This window comes from Athene noctua, chromosome 6 (assembly GCF_965140245.1).
Source record: "Athene noctua chromosome 6, bAthNoc1.hap1.1, whole genome shotgun sequence".
Classification (NCBI taxonomy): domain Eukaryota; kingdom Metazoa; phylum Chordata; class Aves; order Strigiformes; family Strigidae; genus Athene; species Athene noctua.
In genome coordinates, this window is record NC_134042.1 from 35082322 (window position 1) to 35100639 (window position 18318).

Here is an 18318-nt window from a genome sequence, read left to right on the forward strand (position 1 = left end):
AATTTCTAGCCACGACCCCAACTCTGGTCCAATTATTTTCAATTTTGATCAAGTCAAGTACAGAAAAGGCAGTATTAGAACAGAACAATACCAATATAAAATGCTGTCAATACTGGAAATAAAATGCAGGGCAGCTAGCTCATTGCTAGCTTCAAATTAGTAACTACATAAAAAGATAAAAGCACCACATGGATGGTGAAATGAAGCTGAGGAGAGCATTTCACAGGTGAAATCTTGACATTTTTAGAGAGAATGCAGCAGGCACAAAACATATGCTCTGGAATTACAAACTGACAAACATTACCAGAAGGCCATGAAAAAACCTGCTTGTTGCTTCCCCAATGGTGTTTTGCAGAGCTCTGGCAAGGAAACTCTATTAGTCCACTGGAGATAAAAGATGTGACATCTTTTCCAACAATGTTTGATTAATTCATTTTTATGTCTTAACATTTTCCAAGTAAGATCAGTGAAGTCCTCCAGACTTAAAAGTATTTAGAGATTATAAAAATGTCTCCTATTGTGGTTCATTTTATAATACCAAGTAAATCAAGAAGTCAGTGAAGTAGCATAGAGGGCATTTTTTCCCCACTTTCTACTCCTGAAAAACTAGAAACTATTTAGATTACAACTCATTTTTTAGCTGACTGGCTTCATCTACTGTTGAGTAAAATACACAGACATGATCCAGTCTACTCTGTGGATTTACTAAGCACAAAAAGTTCATTGTGTCACAAAAAGAATGTGTGTTCTGGTAGCAAAACAGAGAATATTAACTTATTTTAAAGTTAGAAAGCATACAATTTTTAAAGATGTAACATAATCAGCACTTTTTTCCTAATGGGAGTGTCTTTAATTTTCAAGCATGAGATAAAAAGACGTCAGAGATGACAAAAAATTAAGTTACATATAACAGAAAATTACCTTGTTACTAACATATATATACAACATCGGGTGAAAAGCCCATGGATATTATCTGATTTTCACGTTTGGTAATTCTGTGCCCAATCCACATAGAAGGGAACACACACATGCAAACACTCAGGTCAAGAGAGAAACATTAGAAGCTATAATCATATTTATTTAAAAAAGTTATATCAAATACAACCATATAGATTCGTGCCTATTTGGAGAGCATTTTCAAAATATCAAACAGCACTGCCATTTTCTAATCAAAACAGTGACAAAGCATTTCAGCTTTCCTTTTGTTAATCTTTACAGTATTCTCTGCTTTATATACACAAAATAGACAAAAATTATATAGGAATCCAGAGCTAAAGACATGATACTGAAAGCAGTCTCAAGACAAAAAAATCTATTACTGAAAATTATTTCTAAAATACACAACTATTTAAGCAAGAAATGAAAAAAATTATTCCCTTACAAAATCCCAACTCTATACTGTTTTGTACACAAGGTTTCATGTAGCAAAAAATAAAATTTTATCAATGCTTCCATGCTTTAAAGACAATATCAAGGTTTTTATCCTTTTTTTTTTTTTTCTTTTTGCACAGTGGCATTTAACTATTACATCCCTTTCTGTTCAAACACCTGAATTCACACAGTGGCTATACTGGGGGAAGGGATTTTAAAAAAAGTGTAGTAACAATTATTTGCTTTTCTTAACCAAGAAAATAAGGTAGAAACATTTTGATTTGGTAAAAGCAGTTGAAAAGTCACATGTACTTTAACATTCTGAAGAACTGTAGTTGGGGAAAGAAGTGACTATGGCAGGTGAAATACTAAAGCATTCCCTCCATGTCTGAAATGCAAATAAGGCAAAATGAGCATATGCAGGTTAAAAAAAGTTTATTGCAGAACAGCTCATGCTTTTAAGATGCAAACCGGGACACAACACAAAGCAGCTAGTAATTTGAAACTAGAGAAATGAATATTTGGACCAGGCCACTTTGAATGTATCGAGCACTGTTCTTGAATGACTTATCATGTGTATGTGGGGAATGGGTATATATGCATTACCTGTTCAGACTTTCTTGTGAGTAACTATGAAGATTTCCCAGAAATTAAGTTTGTTTTAGGCAAGACAGCAATGGTTTATCAAGTGAGCAACATGATTTTATATTTAAGTTGTTAAAAAAATTCCTACTTCGATTCTTTTCTTTGGATTTTTTTTCCAATTCCTTTAAAAGTACATACTGATAACATGAATTGTACAATACTTCTTTGTAACTACAAGTTCCACAGTTCTACAATCCAATTCCCTGTATTTCTCAGTAAGAAGGCCACCATTTGTACATTTTCATCATTATTTGAAACAACAACTAAATTCTAGAAAATTTCACAGACATTTTAGAATTGTAACACATTCTGGTTCATTTTTAACAGCCTAATTGTCAGTTCTGTGATTAAACAAAGAAGCTTGCAAATGATAGTATTTGAGATAAAACTGTTTACTACACACGTACAAAACCCATTTTAAACTCACAATTTTATAGATTTGTAATAGAAACAACAGACCAACATTAAAACACATTGGAGATTTAACTTTGTATTGATCCTTTGTAAGTAGTCTGCAAAGTATGAAAAACAGTAGGTACCTTAGCTGAAAATTACATTTAAACTTGCTGAAGTTTAATGGCACAAGGAGCCCAAATGTTGGAAAGTAAGACAGTATTGTATCAGATTAGTTTCAAGCCCAGAAAAATGTAAGCATTTGAATAGCTCATATTTTTATCTGCTGTGCCTAATCAAGCATGACTGCACTACAAGATTTATTCCTGCCCTCATTACAAGACCATGAAAGCAGTTTACAGAATTATACATACAGAACTAATTTTTGAAGATATTTAATGTAAATATCCCTCAATCCCCCTACCCTTTGATTTCTATAGGCAGAAAAACACAAATTACATCACACGGACTGCACACTGTGAGGAAGACTGTAAAAATCTATTGGATGAATAAGTCTGGAATTCCCTCAAATATCATACTGTAATTACTCCTTTACAGTGGACTTTGGCCTAAAGCTACAACGTGGGAAAAAAACCCTTCAGTTTGACAGACTAGATAACACTAGAAATAGGCTCTAAATTAGAAAATGCCTTAATGAGCATAGTTCAGCCACGTTGAAAACTGTTTATCGCTGAAAGAATGCACAACAAAAAATGAGATCAGTTTTTTATTGACAGCTTGTCAGGTCCACACGTTTTGAACTTTAGGTCTGGGTTATAAACTATGTACTGTCAGCAATTAGCATTAGTCTTTCCCTTTGGTGCAATTAACATACGTAGCTTAAATTGCTACCTCTTAACTGCTTGACTAGGCAGATATGCCTATTTCATTAAACTTGACATTCCTCTGAAAATCAAATTGGTATTTGTAAAGCGACAATGTTTCTACAGAGAAAGGAATAAGGTTAGCCCTGTGATGACTGACACATTTGTGCTTTTCAGGCACTGTTACTTTATATTCCTTACATATTAAAACACTTGGGTGATGAAGTAACTTACAGACTCACGTGGAAGTTCAAATGCAAACCTCCATGCTTTAGTGATGATAAAAACATGTAATTGTCATGGGTTACAGTTAACGCAATTCAATGAGCTAGGCATTTTTTTTTTAACATAGGGCTGCTACACTATATAGCTATAGAAATAATACATTTTTATTATATTCTTATAATAGACGATAAAAGGTCCAAGTTCCAAGTACTGGTATCAAATTGCCAGCCTATACCTACTTATAAAAATGAGTCTTATTTCAGAATCAGTTTATGGCACAACAAAATAAGGGAAATTAAAGCTGTGGATAATTTACAGATGAGCAAAGAAATAATTCAGTGCTTTAGAGATTCCTTTCCTGTTTTCAGTTTCATATAAATTTTTAACTGAAAGCAGAAATTTATATCCTGAAAAACACAGCATTTCAAAATGGCATATGCACATATGGACTTTTTAAGCCACTGTTTAGCTGTATTAGAGACATTACAAATATTAATTATAATGTGTGCATGACAGGATTATTTAAAAAAGACAAAATTTAAAATCAGTTTTTAAAAATAGTGCTGTTTCATGTCAAAATCCATACTGTCTTACACATACCAGTAGTGGTGACATTGGTGGAAATTCAGTACACAGGTAAGGAAAACAGAATTTAGCCCAATTATGTATAATCTAATAATATACTACACTATATCAAGAAACCATTGCTGTAAACAAATCTTTACTGAGAGGTAAAAGCCCTTTCATGTACAGTACTAGGTAATGCTGAATGTGTATTTCCATCTAGCTACCATTCATTTCATGCTAATTTTAATTAAATGTTTCTATTGTGCAATGAAATAACTTCAGAATATTTTGATAAAGAAACTTGGGGTTATCTTCAAAAGATTCTTAGAGTGCCTGTGCTAACTGTTAATGCATTAAGTGGACAACAGCTTACATACCCTATATCTATAACATATTTCCATATAATTTATATGTAAACAGAATTTGTATTTCAAGCACCATTTAGGAAAATGAAACATCTCAATTCTTGCACTGAAGCTGAAAGTTAGGCTTGGTCACCCTGTTACACATTCATCCTGGATATCAAAGCAAATAGCTTATGCTATTGGTTGTAAGACATCTCACATACTTTGCTCCCCAATTTTCTCAGGATCAGAAACAGCATGGTAAAAAATTGTAAGGTGCATGAATAAAGGCCATTCCTGAAAAAGCTGCAACATTCTGACAGACACTCATAAAAAGCACTTCAGAAAGAACATCCACACATACATAAATATTCATTCTTAAAGGAGCTATTTGCACAAGGGGTCATTTCAGACTGCAGGAATGCACCTTATGTGTGTGGCACTGACTTTATGGCACCTAAATCCCCTCCTCCTTTCTCCTACTCAGTTACAGCTCTCTCATAGTGAAAGACCAGAATGTAGGGTTGGGCTTGAAGAAGTAAAAAGACTCCAGAAGAGGTAGAAAAGAAAACCTGTTTAACTCAACTGATTATATGCTGCTTTTACAGTAATGTGTGGCATAACTAGAAAGAGCACAAGAAAACAAATTTAAAAAAATCAAAAGCAGCGAGTTATCTGCCAAAAGGCAATGCAAAAATCCTACTTTAAACATGGATCTGAAAATTTTAGAGTTGGAACTGAAAGCAAAACCAGAAAGTGTCAGAAGTCACTGAAAGATTCAGAATCTTCAAAAGATTCATTAGAATCAACAATACACTGAAGATTTTCTCTTTAATTGCAAAGTATGAAATTTATGGATTCATGTTTCTCCTGCAGAATGGGTCATTTCAAAAGTGGACAGCAGGATCAAAAAGTTGTTATTAAGTAATTCAGAACAAACAATCACAAAATAAATTATCTAAGATAAACAGAATTCCTTTTCCCATTTTAAGTGATTTCTTATAAAGAATTTAGTCATTTATGAGTACAACTTATTACTTGTATCTACTTTTCCATTAGTACTGAAGGAAATCATTTGATGCTCTTGTCAGCACCTTCTGTATTTTCTATGGAATTCAAAACAATATAAAATCGCTTTTTAATTGCAAGGTACAGCTGCTACACGTGTCTAAACTTTGTTCAAGTGAATAGTTTAATTTTAACGCAGCTACTCTTATGAACAAATGTTCTGTAGTAGTTTTCTAAATTAGTGCAATCTTTTTTTGTATTTGCAGATTCCCTCTAAACCCTGACATCCAGCCCCCCCTCATTCCTGCTTCCAGAACTCTGAAATGAACCCTGCTTGTGCAACATCCACACAGTAAAATTATAATGAAGACTTAGTGTTTTGACAATAAGAGAAGAAAAAACAAAAGAAGATATGTCATTTCTCCTCTTCTGTGTTCAAGTGATTTCTAACAGATTCCAGAGACATATTCATGGCTGCTTGAAGCATATCTTCTTCACTCATATCACCTCCTAAAGAAAATAAATGCATATAAGTTGTAATAAAGGCACAAAGCTAGTTCTCAACTGTAGGTAAATGCTTTCAATGTTTCTTTTGTCTCATTTCCACCCCACACCCAAAATTGGGTTTTTGGTTTTTAAAAATCAGTGAACATTTTGCACTTTGCTTTCCATTCACAACAGTGACTTTATAACAAGTAATATACATTCATTTTGGATCACCAATACCTAATACTGGCAAGACCTACAAGCTTATGCTCTACTGAAAACTGGTTCCAGTAATTTTGGCAGCTATTACTCCAAGTTTATTACACTGTCATACAATTTTAAAAGTCATTTAGAAAACAAATTGTTGGTACAAATCCCTAAGATTACAATTTATAATGCTCAAGCCAAACAAAAATAACAAAAAGAAAAGCCATAACTAAAATGGTCTAATATTAATGCTCTTCACTTTGAAAGAAGATACTGACGTTCAAAGCAGAACAGGCTTTTCAAGAAAGTCATCCTTTCCTTCATTGCCAAAGAGAGCAATGGCCAAATGGCTACTGGAGTGAGGAAATAGGCAGACAAGGCAAGTTAGGAAACAGCACAATACAAAGCTGGAAAAACCAAATATTTCAGTGCTGAAAGGAAGTTTAAAAAAACACCTGGGTCAGCTTCTGGAGTGCTTGAGCTTAGAGTTGGCTTATCATGTAGGTTCGGGATCTGATCTTGCTGCTGTAGCTGTTGTTGCTGCCTGAAAGTGTTATAAATTTGTAAGAGAGTAAGATCAACATCAGTATGAGATCTGTATCGTTTATTTCATTGTAAGGAAGGGCAAGAGTGCGAAGTAGAAGCTGTTTGGTACAGTAACACCTCTGCACCTAAAATCTCAATCACATCACCCTGCTAACCTTCAGACACCTATCTTCCCAACATTATACTCCAAGCCACATTACTGTTTTCACAGAATTCGGATGTTTTGCATTCTTATCCTCTCATGCAAAGTCTAACTCCTCCCATCCACAGCATTTCTCCCTGGTCTTTATTTCCTCCATCACTAGGAGACAGAGATAAGGAAAAGCTACAATACCCCAACAGTATATTAAGAAGGTGCTCCAGAACAGCAACATAAGATAAAATGCTTTCATGTGATGCACATTAGAGGCATCATTACCAGCAGCTAAGTCTTGGAGATAAAATACTTTTCTTCTGGAAAGTAATTACAGAAATTTAAGAGGTTTTAATTTTAAATACTTCTAGAACATATATGTTTTCTTTCTTCGTAAGTCTGATGTTGCATTACTAACAGATCCCCTCTTATTTACAGGCTTCTTCGTAGGAACCACCTGGGAATAGCAAAATTCAGGTACTGTTAGGAAAACCTGTCAAGAGAGAAGAGTTAAGCTGGAGCTCAGCCAGAAACTCATCCACACCCCAAAAGCACTGAAAAATATGACATGTACTTCCACGTGCAGTTTTCTATCAACTACTTTACTTTTCAAAATATGCTTGTCTTCTCCTTCGCAGTTCTTCTGAAGAAAGGGAGTCTGTCTGACTGGTGTGAGGCAACTGAGGAACGTTCTGTGGTAATGAGTCCGAGAACTCACTTCGACGACTACCTAAAACCAGAACATGCCATATCCTACTAATTACAGTAAAATGAAGTCAGTAAATTAAATATAGCTTAAGAAAATGTCTTCAAACTGGAGAGGAAGAAAGGGACTTGTCAGAGAACTAAGCACATAGGCTAACTTCACTTGATACTATCTCTCCTCACCTTATGACTGTTTCCCTTCCCTCCTGCCACCCTTTGCCAATTTTCTTGCTTGCTAATGATCAATGCTAACAGGAAAGTTACAACTTTTCAAAAAGCAGAAAGGAGATAGCTACAGGGAGTTCTGGATTGTCCTTCTACGAATCAAAGCCCATCTTTTAGAGGTTGACACATGCTGGAAAAAGTGTCTGACTGAAACTGATTTCAGACCAAAGCATAAGCAACATGAACACTGTAAGAGAAATTTAAATGAGCACTGTACCTTGCATGCTGAGTTGAATGGCTCTGCGAAGATCAGCTTCTTCATCTTCCATATCAATTTCCTGCCTACTTAGAGCCAGGGCTCTCTGAAAATTCTCTTCATCTTCATCTAACATGCCTGTTCCATCAAAAGGATGGTTAACTTCTATTGCTTGGTCCACATCACTTCTGGGTAGTCTGTGAAATTCATACATTTATGGCAGAATTCAGACTGCAATGGTATTAACTTTTACTCTAAGATCTGAAGTAAATATCTTCTCCTGATTTAACTCTACTCTTTTTTTAACTTTGGAAAAAACATTTCTGTTGTGAAAAATCTGCTATATAAACAAATATTTTCATTTCTACGAGACAGAGCTTGCAGCTGTAAAAAATGAAAATACTGCAACTCTAAACCCATGCACATGTCGATAAGAAACTGTTCAATGTGAAAAACTTCAAAACCAGTAAGTCTAGAAAGAGCAATAATATATCTTGTTCAAGCCTGGTGCTGTTTAAACACTTATACCAGCAGAAAATAGTGCATGTGGTCTCCTTTTTAGGAAGCTTTGATGACCACACTAGAGCCACAGATTCTCTGTAAACTATACACACTTTCCATATTACTGCCAAATAGTTTGTTTTCATTCCATCAATTTACAACTCCAGTATACCTTTACAGAGAGGAAGAAATAATAATGAATTAATCTGAAAAGCCTTAAGCCTTTTTATCAGTATGCAACTTATTCACTACGAAAACATGATAAAATTATTGCAGTAATAGTACTTCATATGCTTTCAAGAATGTTTTATATTAGCAGGATGCATCACAACAGAGCAGCACCACAAAATTTACAGTGAAATTACTCCAAAAGGGAATGATGTGTGATTTATATGATGCAGAATTCAGATACTAGTTTCTTTTTTTTTTTTACTTATGACAGAATGCACAAGACAATCTTAATTATAGATTGATTACTATTAACCACAGTTTGATAAGATTTGCTAACCCATTTTACTCTAATTAGAAAAATATTGTGGTCATGAACTTAAAATTCTGCACTATACAGTGCTTATGCACATGGAAAGATTGCCTATTAAGGCAGATTTTGCCCACTTAAAAATACAGCATTTGTATTCCACCAACTTGTTTTTACTGTGTGCAATGGTAATAAGTGTACTGCACTGAAGGTACTTATAATTACTTAAGGGGGTTGTCTCCATGTAGGCATTACTCATGGAAACAGATCATATTGACCATTATTAAAACAAAATCTCTATTTACCTTACCTCTGATCTCTTGACTGTGCTGTCTCTTCTCCAATTAGTTTTGGTCGCTGCATCTGCTGTACCCGAATCATCTGCAAAAGCTGATCAGCCTCACAGTCTGGCAGGTCACCTTTTACTACAAATATGGAATAACCTGAGAAAAAGAAATCGTAAGTCTACAGCATTAAGGTGCATGCACAAACACTCTAAAATGCACACCGTATGGAACACAAGGATGTGCAATTTATTACAATGTAAGGCTCTACCTTTCATTATAAGGACTTGGATTATTTCACTATTTCAATCATAAAACTGAGGGTAGTTAACTGAATACATAAGTTCTAATAAATAATGATTATTACCTACTTTTAATTAATGAGATTTAACATCTGCAAGTTACTATTACCTTCCTGTTGTAATTGAGCCAAGAAAAGTGCAAGATATGTATCTGATATTAGTTCTGGACCCATCAAGAGAGAGTTCAAGTTAAACCACTGTAATTAAGAAAAAAAAGGTTTGAGAGAACAAATTAGCATAAAGATTACTTGGTAATCCATTTCTGTACATTGTGGTAATTTTCTATGATGGAATATCTGAATAAATCTAGTAAAATAAATTATCAAATTAGAACTCTTTTGAAGCACAATACCTATACTGCTAAAGGTTACCCTTCAAATACTCTTCAGCTAACAGATGTGGAGTAGGGAAATTACTGCTGCTCTCTCCCATTACTGAGCACTAGTACCAGGCAAACAGATTAAAACAGATAATTCTTCTACCATTATATTTTGATTTATTTCAGACATGATTCTAAAATTTTGCTTGATCTAGTTTTAAATCTGTTCAGATACTAATGAAGGAAGAAACCCTTCATAAATTAAGAAACAGAACTTGAATTCTTTCCATGAAAATCTTTCATTAAACATTCTTCATTTAATAGCTGGTGATGCTGAAAACTATTGTTTACTTCCCTCTGAAATAATTTTTAAAATTTAAAAATTAAGAAAAGTTAACTCCAATTGAATATGCTGATATTACAGCATAATACTGCAATAGGGGACACTTGAGATAAATACACACAGATCACTTCTAGTCCCCTGAAGACAACTAGTCATTTATAACACTTTTTCTAGAGATAAAATATATTCAACATGGAAGACAAAATATTATACCTTTAAGTCCCCATATATATTGTAATCAATATGAAGAACCTTTTTTATACCGTACTCATTAAGTATTACCCAATTTTAACCAGGAAGCACCATTTCAGATAGCAGGAGAATTCTATCTCCATTCTCACAAAAATGCATTTATCTACCCAAACTTCCATATATGCAATCATATATCTGCAGTCGGGCCCATGCTGTAATTCACCTGGAATACAGGTGACTATCTACCATTCTGTCATTCAGTCATTTAATTTGTCAAAAACACCCTTTGCCACTAGGCAAGGGTAAGTGGACCAACAGTGCAGGAGCAGGGAATATAAAGTTACATAAACAAATATGGCAGATTACAGACAAACTTTTAAAAGGGAATACAGAGGAGGAAGGTTGGTAATTTTGCTTTAACAGAAGAAAAGCAGGTCAATTCTAAGTCAAATTTTGTCTATCTTCTCATTACTCCCTAGATAACAGACACCTAGTGTTGTCTTCATGTGGTTAAAAGCCATGTGTACAGACAAAAGACAATCCCCCTTCAACTTAGAACATTTTGGGATAGAATGCTATCTCACAAAATTTCACTCAACATATAATAAGGAACATTCCTGTACTTTTAAGAGACTATTCAGCCTTTTCAGTATCAAACATAAAAAAAATTGCCTGTAAACATTAGCCATACTTTTAAACTAAAGCAGAACAACAGAGTTTAGTTTGTTTTCTCGCAGGGGAAATTATTTTTTTTTTTTTTTTTTAAATCTGGATGACAACATAGATAACCCTGTTTGATTCATTTTGCAACTGGTGTAAAAGAGACTCCTGTCCACTACTGTAGAATCTAAACACTTATTTAATGAACATTTTCTATGACCAAAAAAACCCTGAAAACCACCAAACCACTTTATGTTTATAAAAGTTTATGCAGTATGATCCAAAACAATAATTGGCTACTGAAATAAAACACTGCAATGGTGTTACAAGAGACATGGATGTGACTTGAGTTATTATATATATATATACACACCATATACTTGTATAGCCATCCCTTACCTTTAATAACTATTTCCTGCTTGTAATACAACTTTCAGAAAGTTTTCTAAAATAGTGCAAGCTTGTGATTCTACTTTCCCCAATCTTATCCTGATGGACACTCTTCAAAACTAGCAATCATAAATATTAACACATTTGAAATTTGAACTTTTTTCTATACCTATGGTCCATTTAAATGAGCAAAATTATTTTTACAATGTAAATAATTTAATGCATTAAAATAAATTTGCATTCTATAGGGATCTTAATCCTTCTCTAGGACTCCCACCCCTCTGCACCCCCCTGTACAATTTTTCTGCTATTTTTCATGCAGAAAAGAAAGAAAAGAGCTTAAGACGTCACACAGACTCTACCAGAGCTGCAGCTTCCAAGGCCAGGTTCACTAGGGAATTGATCCTAGGGTCTTTCCCCAGGCTAACATTCATAAAAAGCTGTCTGGCATTTCTGTGATAGAACAAACATTTAGTTGTTGTTTGTTTGTGTTTTTTTTTAATATGGGATATTATTAAAGCAAACTGCAGCAAAAGCTTGCAAAAGGCCAACACATGGTCTGCTCGCAACCACTCCTCCACCCCCATTCTGAAGTCAATTTTTAAATAAAAAAAGACAATGTCACCTGTTTTCCTAACTTTCGAACTGTAAACCAGTGTTCCTTATAATTACAAATAAATGATTTTTCATTTCTGTAAAAAGAAAAACAAAAGGTATAGATAAAATTAAATACTCTAATATTGGAGTGCATATTAATTTTTAAGTTCTTTGCTACCACTAATTTAACCTTATATAATAAAATTTCAGCAATACAACTGTTGATGTTACAGAGTACTCATACTGCTTTTATAACATTTAGGAAGTTGTCAACATTACTGAAATCTCCATATATTTGTGATGCCACAGATACTAAGATATCATGAAGGCACAGAGGACAGTTGCTCATAAACAGCCCCGACAGGAAAAAAATTAAAACAGAGGGGATAATAAAAATATCAGAATGCAACAGAGCTTGAAATAGTAATTTTAAAGAAATGTTTAAATCACAGATTAAGAGCATTATTTTTCTGTAAAATGAAAGCAGGGTGCTACGAAAAAAACATCTTACATAGGGTCGATCCCAAGCCTCTGATACTCTGGGCTGTTGAAGAGGATTAGTTCTAAACCCCAAACTTTCAAGGCATTGCTTATAACCTGTCAAAAAATAGCACTTTTCATGAGTCAAAATAGTCAAATCTAAATTTAAGCAATGCAACCATCTTAGCTGCTATAAACAATTACACTGTTTTCATAAAACTTGTGATTTCAAAACATGGCTAGTAAACCTAGGAATCACATTATTCAAAATGCAGCTGTCATGAATCTACATGCAAACATAACACACACACCATATCTAAGGGGAAGTAACAAAATTAGGATTTAACTGAGATGTGTTAATAAGATTACTCCCCCAGACAAAGCTGTAACTTCACCTCCCACAGACACTTCACAAACTGTCATCTCTGCTCTCAATGTACCGCTCTGCCCTCCCTTCCCCCACAAATACAATGTCATCCTTCCCCACAGTAGCTACTGGATGGTCACAGGATCAGTCAGGTACATTAGCACACACTCTTTTTAATAACCCTTTAAAGCTATCTGAAATAATGGTATAAAGTTTTAAATTAACAGTTCATCTTCCTTTCAGCAAGCCAACTATGTAGCAAGCAAAGCAATGACAGGACAAAACTAGTAGAACATGAGGAAGAATTTTTTTCAGCTTCAATATCAAAGCAGCACAATCAGGGACACAAGAAATGCCAAACTGTTAATATTTTTTCACTGAATAGAAAAACAGCCCTGTCCTGCCACAGGAAGAGAGGCTCTCGAGGGATTCTGGAACACTGATGAGCACCTCTGAAAGCTTGGGAGACAGTCAAAGGTGCAAAGCATTACCTACAGCTTTAGTATATACACAAGCCCCAATTTGGTGTTCAATACCTTTTGTTGTTGTTCTGGTTTAGGTATTTATTATTAATTACTTCTCCGTTATGTTAAAAAATAAAAAGAAAAAAACATTTCTAAAGTGTCTGGAGTGTTACAAAAACTGGAATGCAGATATTGCAGCTTTTTCCATTCTGCAGATCACTGAGATAACCCTGTAACCACTGCCAAGGGATTTACAGTCTATAATTTGAGAAAACAATCTCAAGTCTGCTTTTTCACCTGTAGTCTAGGGAGCTAAGATCTATACCTGAAGTGCTGAGAAGAAGCAATTTAGAAATCAAGCTTATTGCCAGCAGGTGTCATTTCACAGTTCAGGAGTCCATGCTTCTACTATGTGTTTAAGGGCCCATGAACTGAAGAACTGCAAGTCACTGCTCTTAATGCAAAATGCTCCAAAGATTTAAAAGTTCAGCACTTAACCCCATTAAAGGTATAAACTGGAAACTTAGATGAAAAAAGCTTGATGCCATTTAAATGAGAGAACATACAGTGCATAAATAAATTCTGTCAGTATAAGAGCCATGCTTACTTGAATTGAGAAGAATCCACTATCATCCATATTTACAGAAGGCTGCTGCTCAGTGTGAGAATGGGAGGGAGAAAAGGGAAAAAATGGTGTAAGCATAAAAGGTCAGAAATAATTCAGTTTTGAAAATAAATACAGCTGCACATATTTAAAGCAACAACTCATTATGTCCCAGTCTGTAAGGCTACAGTGCCCAAATAAGCTTATTAATTAAGAAGTCAAACCTTTACATGAAAAATGCTTAGTGCTTAAAGGACAGACAGGGATGTGAACTTCTGTTCCTATCTCTGCCACTGACTTACAAAAACAAAAGGCAAACTGCTGATCCTCCTCCTCACCATGCCTAACCTTCCTACCTGTAAAATGAAGATAATGTAGCTTTTTATAGTATTATGAAGCAACTAGTAACATCTGAAATGTTACTACTTTTTTGCAGTATTATGAAGCAACTAGTAACATCTGAAAATGCCAAATTTAAGATGTGTGAAAAGGCCTACAAATTTAAGTTTTAGCATTAGGAAATTAACCTTCTCTAGCTATGCAATAGCAGGTCTGTGCTATACAATATTAGATTTCAGACAAACATCAAGCAACCTCAATTAAGATGATTTTACCTGTAAAAATGTTCTATATTCTTCACTAGACACTCCTCCCTCTGCCATTCTCATTCTTTCTTCCTCATCCAATTGCTGTGCAATAGAGGATAACTCAACAGGGCTAAAGTATTCCCCTTGTAGTAAATTATTCAGACAGTGCTGAGCACACAATGAGCCTTCTTGCTAACATTGGAAGAGAAAAAAATATCAAAGACAACAACAACAAAAAATCATGTTAATGTTTTACTGTGTAAAATAACTCAACCATTTCATTCTGGCAAACTTCCTGCCCTCCCCACTCACCCAGAATGCCATATATTGTTCAGATGTATTACACTGTAAGTTACAGAATACAACCCTCCCATCCATTTGATGGGGAAGAAAAGCCAACACACATACTACTTCATTTCCTCAATGGAAATAAATGTCATGTAAAAATATTATTTTTGAAAACACTGTAAATATTGCCAGTGGCCTGTTCAAATCACACGACTCCACAACCATCAGGAAAATGGATTCTGTCCTCTTCCAAATCACTACCACATGAAAATGAAATGGTTTAGATCTCTACTTCCAAGTAAAAATGTTTTCTGCTCTAGTTCTTTTTTAGCTTTTCTTCCCTGCCAGGTATGGCCATTGGTAATCTGCTCTCCACATGTGGCTAAAGAAAAGCAGACCATTGGGACTCTGGAGAGATTAAAAATATACATCTACATTTTAGGTTACTCAGTTCAGGTTATAAATGACTTGTTTATTGCCGAGAAAGTGATTTTCCACATGAAATTTGTGTATAGGAACTAAGTAAAAGAAGCTAATACTACTGGTTCTAAAATCTTGATGACAATGATGAGATGACAAAATATTCAGGATACTAAACAATGAAACTATTTTGTGTTAATAAACCATTTAAATGGAAAACATATCCAGCATATTAGATATGCATTTTTAGACTGTCAATCCAAATTAAAAATGAGTAAACTATAAGTGTCAGTCATGATTTTGTAGCAGAACTTTAAAAATATCTAAAAAAAAATATAAAAATCAAAACAACCAAATTAGTTCCTCATGGAAAGCAATGTTTCTTCACAAATAGCCAAATTGCAAGTGCAAGACAAGATCAACATCAGTCTTAAAATCCTGCTTTTTTGTTTTAATCAGTCCTCATTTTTATTTACATTAAGAACTCTAATGTGAATGCATTCTATTAAAACTAAAACTCTTCAACAACAATAAAGAGCACACCTCCCTCCTGCCAAACCCACAGAAACTAATACAAGAGCATGCCTTGGTGGAATATTCTTTAAACTTCTATGAAATCCTCATACAAATCATACACTCAAGTCTCCCATGATCTCCTTTACAGGAGGAGTCTCAAAAATTCCCTTTACCCCAGATTACAGAATCTTCCTAGGGCTTCATCACTCAATTGAGCAATGAGTTATTAAAGCTAGACTGGCTGTACAGCCAGGTTCAAAGGAATCCAGAAGCCTCCTCCAGCTCATGTCCTTCCCACGACAAGAAACTCAAGACTAAACGCCAGCTCCTGTCCCTTTGGGACCACATCCCTGCTGCTGTTCACATGATAAAACTATAACAGAAGAACCTGCTCAAGAATCACAGGTTTCTCCATCAGAATTACATGAAACTAATTTAGAAACAAAGAGATATTAAAATACTTTTGAAAATTAGCTGTATTACATGCTTAAATCTTAACTTCACTAAAATGACCTTTCTGTGTTTGTACAGTTTTATCTTAAAGTAATAACCACTACTTTTCATATGCAAAATTTGTACATATTAAGTGCAAAATGCAGAAGAGAAAACTGATCTTACAGTTTTTAACAGACAACAATTTAAGGGGGGGGGGGGGGGCAGAGAATCCTGCATCATTCCACATTCTGAAATCTCCTTGTTGAAAGCTATCCTGATATAAACTGCTGCCCTGTTTTCAGTGTTTTCAACCACTTGTATCTTACCAAAGAAAGGACCAACTTCCAAGATAGTGTCTCCCTAAGCCCTACTTTCTGCAACTGTCATTCTCCTGTTAAGAATGTCACATGGCTTCAGTCTTTGTTTTGTTAAATTTCTTTCATAAATACCATGTTTTTCATGCCTTTTTATTGGAACATCTGAAATAAAAAGCTGTCACTTTAATTTCATCCAAATTTTGTTACTTAACTAGAAAGCAACTTAGTAATAAAAAAAGTTATCATGTAGTATGTGATAGGCTAGGCCAGATAAGAGAAATGTACACTTGTTTTGAACTAATTTTCGAATCTAGACTGGAACTCAAGGTCACTGTAGCATAATGGCCGAAATCCAACACTCCTCCTCTAAGAAACAGCTGTTTAACACTACAACGCTTGCCAAGTTTTACAACCCAAACCTGGTTTGAAAAAACACTCGTCAAGTTCTATGGATTTCAGAACAGTAACTCTTTTTTAAAAAAAGTTATATACAGCTATCTTGCTTTATTTGCTAATTAAACCAACAAGAATTGTATAAAAACTAGTGTTATCTTAACATAAGTGCAGAGACATTGCATGAAAGTACATAAAACAAGACAATTCTAAAAGACAATTAAAGATTAGCATTAAGGTATAAATATCTCATATTCGGGAACCTGGATAAGTCACAGTAGTTCATAGAAACATTTGTTCTCCAAAACAGGAAACACAGTTGAGCACACAGAAGCACAGTACACGAATTAGGATTTCCTTAACAGCTCCCCCTTCCCCTACTCGTTACACCACCCCAGCCTAGTCGGCCTGAGCGCACAGAAACAGCCCTGCCCTGCCGCTGCTCATGCTCATTTCTCAGCCGTGCGAGTTCTCTTTCAGGAAAGACAAGCAGCTGCAGCTTGCGCCTTCTCATCCTCGAGGTCTATTCCTAAAGGCCCAAGAAAAGCAGTCACCGTGCGAGAGCAAACGCTGAGGCTCAGCCCTGACCCTCTGATCCCCAGTAACGCTCCCTTTCCCCGCAGAGCCCGCAGGCCTCGCAGAGCCGAGCTGGGCCGGGCCACAGGCACCGGCATCGCCGAGCGAGAGGGCCCCAGGACACCCCCAAAGCAGAGGAAGCCGAGCCGCTGCCTCATCCTGCCACCGGAACGATGCCGGGGAGAGGCAGCGCGTCCCGGCCGAGCAGGGCACGGGCTAAGCGTTCCCCGGGGGGACAGGGGGCTGCCTCGGGACCAGCGCAGGGACGGGAGAGCCGGCCGCTGCTCCGGCCAGCTCCTCAGGAAACGCACTCCTGGCCCGGACGGCCAACCGACGACCCAATTTTCCTCCTCCTCCTCCTCCTCCTCCTCCTCCACCGGCCAGCCGCCACAAGAAGCGAAACCCAGCCCGTCACTCACCCGCTCGTGAAAGATCGACTCCATGTTTATTATCGGAGGCCAGCAGCCTCCGCCTCACGTGACCTCCCCGCCAATCAAACCTCCCCTTGCTCGAGGACCCGCCGGAGCCAATCCGCGCAGGCCGCCCGCGTGGCCAGGCCGCCCGCAGGAGGCCGGCGCGAGGGCTGGCCGCCGTGACGGCGCCCCCTGCCGGCGCGGAGGCCGCCGGGGCGGAGGCCGCCAGCGCGACCCGCCGCCAGCCTCCGCGAGCGCCGCGCAGGGCGCGGAACAAACGGACGGCCCGGCCGCCCTTCCCACCTTAACGGCACCGACTCTGGAGCAACGCGATTGCCCGTTCCCTCGGAAAGGCCTCTACATCATAGAGCGCGGCCAGCGTCCAGCAGCGCCCGTTCCCCTCCTGTCCTCACCAGCTGCCCGTCCCTGCCACCCTCCGGCTCTCCCACCGCGTCCCCGCGCCACAGGACTCTGCTTGCTGCCGCGCCGGACAAATCTACAGAGGAAACCTGGAAAG

General features: G+C 36.6%; 1 protein-coding gene across 2 annotated transcripts; it reads right to left on the reverse strand.

The window, feature by feature from the left end:
• Positions 1 to 707: 707 nt before the first annotated feature.
• Positions 708 to 17877, reverse strand: ATXN3 (ataxin 3). 2 transcript variants are annotated; one of them, XM_074908558.1, is made up of 12 exons: positions 17808 to 17877; positions 14471 to 14635; positions 13860 to 13904; positions 12453 to 12538; positions 11970 to 12036; positions 9550 to 9637; positions 9165 to 9297; positions 7897 to 8072; positions 7356 to 7479; positions 6526 to 6614; positions 6349 to 6423; positions 708 to 5887 (listed from the first exon to the last, which is right to left on the reverse strand). In XM_074908558.1, exons 1-12 carry the CDS (start codon positions 17829 to 17831, stop codon positions 5793 to 5795), a joined length of 1167 nt encoding a protein of 388 aa, XP_074764659.1. In that variant the 5' UTR covers positions 17832 to 17877; the 3' UTR covers positions 708 to 5792. The 2 variants fall into 2 exon arrangements, with proteins under 2 accessions (XP_074764659.1, XP_074764660.1); XM_074908559.1 differs by lacking the exon at positions 6349 to 6423.
• Positions 17878 to 18318: the final 441 nt, after the last annotated feature.

What these genes read in the sequence shown, in the direction of transcription:
- ATXN3 (XM_074908558.1), bottom strand. Translation starts at nt 17,831, where the DNA reads ATGGAGTCGATCTTTCACGAGCGG. An exon ending in AGGCTTGGGATCGACCCTAT is followed by an intron (nt 12,037 to 12,452) that starts GTAAGATGTTTT and finishes TTCTTTTTACAG; the next exon opens with AAATGAAAAATCATTTATTT. An exon ending in CACTCCAGAAGCTGACCCAG is followed by an intron (nt 6,424 to 6,525) that starts GTGTTTTTTTAA and finishes TCCTCACTCCAG; the next exon opens with TAGCCATTTGGCCATTGCTC.